We start from the raw sequence: 7,221 nt of genomic DNA on the forward strand, positions 1-7,221 counted from the left end.
ATACACTGATAATAGCAGCCGGCATACAGTATATCAGCAGTGGTACTATATCATTATCCATACATACAGGAGAGAGACATACACTGATAATAGCAGCCGGCATACAGTATATAAGCAGTGGTACTATAACATTATCCATACATACAGACATACACTGATAATAGCAGCCGGCATTCAGTATATAAGCAGTGGTACTATAACATTATCCATACATACAGACATATACTGATAATAACAGCCGGCATTCAGTATATAAGCAGTGGTACTATATCATTATCCATACATACAGGAGAGGGACATACACTGATAATAGCAGCCGGCATACAGTATATCAGCAGTGGTACTATATCATTATCCATACATACAGGAGACATACACTGATAATAGCAGCCGGCATACAGTATATAAGCAGTGGTACTATAACATTATCCATACATACAGGAGAGGGACATACACTGATAATAGCAGCCGGCATACAGTATATAAGCAGTGGTACTATATCATTATCCATACATACAGGAGACATACACTGATAATAGCAGCCGGTATACAGTATATAAGCAGTGGTACTATGACATTATCCATACATACAGGAGAGGGACATACACTGATAATAGCAGCCGGCATACAGTATATCAGCAGTGGTACTATATCATTATCCATACATACAGGAGACACACACTGATAATAGCAGCCGGCATACAGTATATAACCAGTGGTACTATATCATTATCCATACATACAGGAGAGGGACATACACTGATAATAGCAGCCGGCATACAGTATATAACCAGTGGTACTATATCATTATCCATACATACAGGAGAGGGACATACACTGATAATAGCAGCCGGCATACAGTATATCAGCAGTGGTACTATATCATTATCCATACATACAGGAGAGAGACATACACTGATAATAGCAGCCGGCATACAGTATATAAGCAGTGGTACTATATCACTATCCATACATACAGGAGAGGGACATACACTGATAATAGCAGCCGGCATACAGTATGTAAGCAGTGGTACTATATCATTATCCATACATACAAGAGAGGGACATTGAATTACATTCGGCATATAGAACAAGAGAAGTGTCACCATATATATGACAATGGCACACACAGGGACACTGTGGAAGTGCAGCTTTAACTCATGGACATTAGACAGGGACAGAAGAAAACAGAAATAAACCCTTAAAGTGGGCCGGTCAGAGGCGCATTCCCCAATAACATCTATACCTAAGATATAGATGTTGAAGCTGCACGTGGGAAATGTCACAGGGCAGGATCCCGGCCCCACGCAGCCATTTTTGTCTGGGGCTCCTCGGCCAATTACCAGGACAGTTGGGGGGAGGACCAGCTGCAATCAAAATTTTGTGGCTTGTGACGGTCCCCCCCTCGCCTCCCCCCCATCCAGTTAGTCACCAATTTTAGTTGGCTAGAGTGATTTGCCGATTCTGCACCACACAGCCGGCTAAGCCCTGTGGCTCTGGCTGTGTGTGGGCAGACTATATTACATTGAAGGGATACAATAGTCATTATCACCCCCTCACACACACTAGAGCCAGTAACCAGCGGGGGAATACAGTTGATGTGTTAGCTGGGTGACTAACCAGGATCATACTCATCATTAATGCTGTGCTGGGGACTGTGAGTGTATAGAATGTACAGTAGTAAATGGGCCCCTCGCGTGCGCATTCCCCTCTATTCAAAGTTCACCACAGCTAGATTTACAAGAAACGTGGGTGACAAAAGAAATAGAAACTGTAAGTAAATCTCAGTGATACGCCCTGGTCATTACAGCCCCAGGCCTAGGACTGTGTCTTTACACTTCTGACCGGTTACTTTCACTTCTATGCAAAGACGTGCCATTGTGATTGGCCACTGAGATGTTTTCATATTTACATGTACATAAACCTTATCATATAATGCAGAATATAAAATACTGTACATATGTTGCAGCCTCATAACATGTCATGGAGTATGTAATCTTAGCATGAAGCTATAATACAGTCAGGTGCATAAATATTGGGACATTGACAGAATTTTCATATTTTGGCCTCTATTCACCACCACAATGGCTTTGAAATGAAACAAACAAGATGTGCTTTAACTGCAGACTTTCAGATATAATTTGAGGGTAATTACATCCAAATCAGGTGAACGGTGTAGGAATTACAACGGTTTCTATATGTGCCTCCCACTTTTTAAGGGGCCAAAAGTAATGGGACTATCAACTCAAAAGCTATTTCATGGACAGGTGTGGGCTATTCCCTCGTTATTTCATTATCAATTAAGCAGGTAAAAGGTCTAGAGTTGATTCTAGGTGTGACATTTGCATTTGGAATCAGTTGCTGTCGACTCTCAATATGAGATCCAAAGAGCTGTCACTATCAGTGAAGCAAGCCATCATTAGGCTGAAAAATCAAAACAAACCCATCAGAGAGATAGCAAAAACATTAGGTGTGGCCAAATCAACTGTTTGGAACATTCTTAAAAAGAAAGAACGCACCGGAGAGCTCAGCAACACCAAAAGACCTGGAAGACCACAGAAAACAACTGTGGTGGATGACAGAAGAATTATTTCCCTGGTGAAGAAAAACCCCTTCACAACAGTTGGCCAAATCAAGAACACTCTCCAGGAGGTAGATGTATATGTGTCAAAGTCAACAATCAAGAGAAGACTTCACAAGAGTGAATATAGAGGGTTTACCACAAGATGTAAACCATTGGTGAGCCACAAAAACAGGAAGACCAGATTAGGGTTTGCCAAACAACATCTAAAAAAGCCATTACAGTTCTGGAACAACATCCTATGGACAGATGAGACAAAGATCAACTTGTACCAGAGTGATGGGAAGAGAAGAGTATGGAGAAGGAAAGGAACTGCTCATGATCCAAAACATGCCACCTCATCAGTGAAGCATGGTGGTGGTAGTGTCATGTCGTGGGCATGTATGGCATTCCAATGGAACTGGTTCCCTTGTATTTATCGATGATGTGACTGCTGAGAAAAGCAGCAGAATGAATTCTGAAGTGTTTCGGGCAATATTATATGCTCATATTCAGTCAAATGCTTCAGAACTCATTGGACGGCGCTTCACAGTGCAGATGGACAATGACCCAAAGCATACTGCAAAAGCAACCAAAGAGTTTTTTAAGGCTAAAAAGTGGAATGTTATGCAATGGTCAAGTCAATCCCCTGACCTGAATCCGATTGAGCATGCATTTCACTTGATGAAGACAAAACTGAAGGGAAAATGCCCCAAGAACAAGCAGGAACTGAAGACATTTGCAGTAGAGGCCTGGCAGAGCATCACCAGGGATGAAACCCAGCGTCTGGTGATGTCTATGCGTTCCAGACTTCAGGCTGTAATTGCTTGCAAAGGATTTGCAACAGAGTATTAAAAAGTGAAAGTTAGATTTAGGATTGTTTAGTTTGTCCCATTACTTTTGGCCCCTTAAAAAGTGGGAGGCACATATAAAAACCGTTGTAATTCCTACACCGTTCACCTGATTTGGATGTAATTACCCTCAAATTAAATCTGAAAGTCTGCAGTTAAAGCACATCTTGTTTGTTTCATTTCAAAGCCATTGTGGTGGTGAATAGAGGCTGTCAATGTCCCAATATTTATGCACCTGACTGTATTATAGCTTCATGCTCAGATTACATACTCCATGACATGTTATGAGGCTGCAACATATGTACAGTATTTTATATTCTGTGTAATGTCCCAATATTTATGCACCCGACTGTATATATATGTACTATATTTTATATATACAAGTTGCAAATGCCTGGCTGTAGACAGTCAGATGTCACATCGGACGCAATGCCGTGCCTTGTGGGTAAAGGAATAGCACCAATCAGCTTCTGTCATTTCAAAGACTGTGCTGGATAAATGGCAGAAGCTGATTGGTCGCTTTGGGCAACTGTTCCACGTTATCTCTATCCAAGGCTCGACGCATCTCACCCTTGGAACGCTCCAATTGGAGAAAGCACGTGATTGGCAGATAGAATGGACAGCGCGATTGGCTTATTTTTTTGACAAATCTTAATTCTATTAATCAAAAAACACTTTCAGGTCAATACAATGACCCATAGAGAAATCAAGTCGGCATTCTGCATTCTGGAGCCAATGATTAATGCCTAACTCACGGGAGGCAGACTGCTTTACAGCTGGGTTCTGGCGCCTTCCGGATCACCGAAACAGGACTGATCAGAACATACTTTGCTATCAGGACGTGACGGTTATCATACATGGAAACAAGATGGTGAGGTTGCCATCCTTGTCACTGTACCTCATGCTCAGACAGCAGCTGGTAGCCCGCTGGCGGGATGTATATACACTCGGGCACCAGAGTTGCCGTAGATACCAGTGACGCGGTATCTTCCTGACCTGGAATCATCCTCTCCCCAGGGTAGGATGAAATGGAGAGAGAGTCATATCCCCTGGCAAACGCCTCCGCCGCGGCCAAGAGTTCCGAGTCATCCGAGGAGCAATCAGGAGAGGAAGAGAGAGGGTCCTGCCCGCAGCATCCATCGTCATCCGCCCGAGACATCAGGGCACAGATTCCCCTACAGCACACATATGATACAATGAATACACGTGACCGTTACCGTGCCAGGACATTATTTGAATAAGATAATTCTGAACTTACACCAGTATATAATCGCGGATACGGTACTTATGTATTAATGTGAGAGGTGCATGTTCCAGGTACAGTGTAAATCAATGCCCATGGATTGAGCGACCTCTCCGGGCCAAAATGTTCATGGAAAAATAGCAAAATTCAGGTAGCAAAGAGAAAAGTACAAAAATGTGTGTACTACAGTGGTTCCCAAACTTTTTAAAATCATGACGCCCTAGACTACCAACTTTGTTTTCACGTCACCCCTAAGCCAAAGGTTTGTCATACCCCTTTTCCACCAAAATTCCGGGTCTGACCCGGAGTTGGAACAGGGTTCCTATCCGGATCAGACCCGAAATTTAGCCGGCGCCAACTCGGGATATTCCCGAGTCGGCGCCGCTCATACCGCAGTCGGGTCTGCATAGAACTGGCTTTTCCGGCGTGAAAGTGGACGCTTGGAGATGACGTCATCTCCAAGCGCCACTGAAGCCGGACCAATTGGCCGGCTTCAGGCACACTGCAGGTCATCAAGACCCGGAGTGCGCCGTACATACAGCAGGGTTTCATGGGTTACTCCCGTGTTAAACCCTGCTATTTACCTGGGTTGAATTGCCGGGTCACTCGACCCGGTGATCCAACCCTCACCCCTTTTACACCAAGGAGCTGCCCGGGTTAACCCTGCAATAACCCGGGTTTTAGCTCCGGTGTAAAAGGGGGTATCATTGAGAAATTCAGAAAACATGTAGTACAGTAGTAAAGTGAAGTAAATTGTGCTTACTGGTCATCCTTAGGTTCAGTTATATGGTGATGGACAGGTTTGTGCTTCTTTTTGTCCATATATTTACATTACATTGTCCATAAATAATATGATTTGGTGCTGGACCACCAACCTGAGGCACCCCTGTAAGTGTACCGAGGCACCCCTGCAAGTGTCCCGAGGCACACCAGGGAGCCACGGCGCACAGTTTGGGAACCACTGGTGTGCTATATACCAGATAAATAAGTAAATGGACAAAAACATATAACAGACAGCTGCACATACTGGAGGCTGCCTGCTGCGGACAATATTTCAGTAACTTAACTAGGAATAAGAGTCATGGTTCAGGAATGAGGCAGCCTGCATACTGGCTCATCCCACAGTAACCCTACCTCCGAGGTGTAGGCGACAGGTGCTTGTAAAGTTACATACCCAATAGACAAAATCTCAAAATCCGCACCTTAAAATGCGCTTGAGCCAAGCCACAGGCTTCCACAATACATTGTTCAAAGCTCAACCGGAATGCCATTGCAACACTTGTAAAAACACTGGTGGGTGTGGGGACATTAGAATCTGCGTCAGACCCACTTGCATGTTTTTCGCTAGTACTATACGTATTACTTTGTAGGAGGACATAAGCGCGCATGCCTCTGCTTTTATTGCATATACATTACTAGTGTCATTAAAAAAAAAAAGAAAACAGCTGGAAAGTAAATATATCCCAGTGATTACCTTTGGGGGGGGAGCGAGGGCACCGGACGAATTGGAACATTCACATTAATTACCAAGAAGCGTGGACACACAGGACGCCTTATATTCTTACAGTATATAGGGGTCTATTTACTAAGCTTTGTTAGGAGAAAAAGTGAACGGAGATAATTTACCAGCCAATCAGCTCCTAACTGTCATTTTTCAAACACAGCCTGTGACATGACAGTTAGGAGCTGATTGGCTGGTACGTTACCTCCCTTCACTTTTTCTCCTAGCAAAGCTTAGTAAATAAACCCCATAGTTTGAGAAACTTTTGACGTACTCTAATTTTCCATGAAACCCCAGGAGGGACACATCACCACCTGCAACTGTGCTATGTACTAAAGAGCAGAGCTGCTTCCACTTTCAGAATTTACACAAAATTAATTTCACATATTCCCCTTATAAATCAAAGTTATCAACTTTTGCTTATTATTAGTATTATTCCACACTGTTCTTGGAATGAGTACATTACGTTCATAACCATGGGCTATAATATATTAGTACATGATGCAGGGAATCTGTTGCATACAGACCATACATACGATACAACATATGATACATAGTAACATTGCAGCTTCCTCGGGGAAACTTATAATAACAAACATCAGACAGTAAGTGGCTCTGAGGACTGACCTGTGCTGAGCTTGTTCCAGTCTTGTTGATAGATTTTGGGGGGAGCCCTCTTGTTCCTGCTCCGGTTCCCTTCTCAGCAGTAGCTCCCAGAGGCAGAACTTTCCCTAGCCTCAGCAAATCCGCATCCGCAGGCATGGGGCACGTTTCCGTCTGCGCTCGGCAATCTCCGGCAGCCGCCGCCGTATTGTTCAAGAGGATGTTAAGGCTGTTCGGGAATTTCCGCCAGCGCTCGGCTCGGTGTCTCGGAGAATGTTTGTGAATTATCGGGCGTGCTCGGCTCGCTGTCTCGGAGGCTCTTCGGCAATCTCCGCCGAGTCCCATTGCCTTTGCCTCACATTGCTAATGGCTTTTTACAGGCAATAATAAATGGATGATTGATCTTGACATGTGGAACTTAGTTGATATTTTATATCACTGTTTTTCACTATAATACACATTC

At 43.7% G+C, this 7,221-nt stretch overlaps 1 protein-coding gene across 1 annotated transcript in view; it reads right to left on the reverse strand.

Moving 5' to 3' along the window:
- Positions 1-6,944, reverse strand: part of RABEP2 (rabaptin, RAB GTPase binding effector protein 2) — a 40,441-nt gene extending 33,497 nt beyond the window's left edge. Inside the window, exons 1-2 of the mRNA XM_088446922.1 lie at positions 6,783-6,944; positions 4,310-4,586 (exon numbers count right to left, since the gene is read on the reverse strand). Coding sequence (XP_088303048.1) covers positions 4,310-4,570 — 261 coding nt within the window. The 5' untranslated portion in view covers positions 4,571-4,586; positions 6,783-6,944. The remainder of the gene's footprint in view (positions 1-4,309; positions 4,587-6,782) is intronic.
- Positions 6,945-7,221: the final 277 nt, after the last annotated feature.

This window comes from Taudactylus pleione, unplaced genomic scaffold (genome assembly GCF_031769625.1).
Source record: "Taudactylus pleione unplaced genomic scaffold, aTauple2 ptg000407l, whole genome shotgun sequence".
Classification (NCBI taxonomy): Eukaryota; Metazoa; Chordata; class Amphibia; order Anura; family Myobatrachidae; genus Taudactylus; species Taudactylus pleione.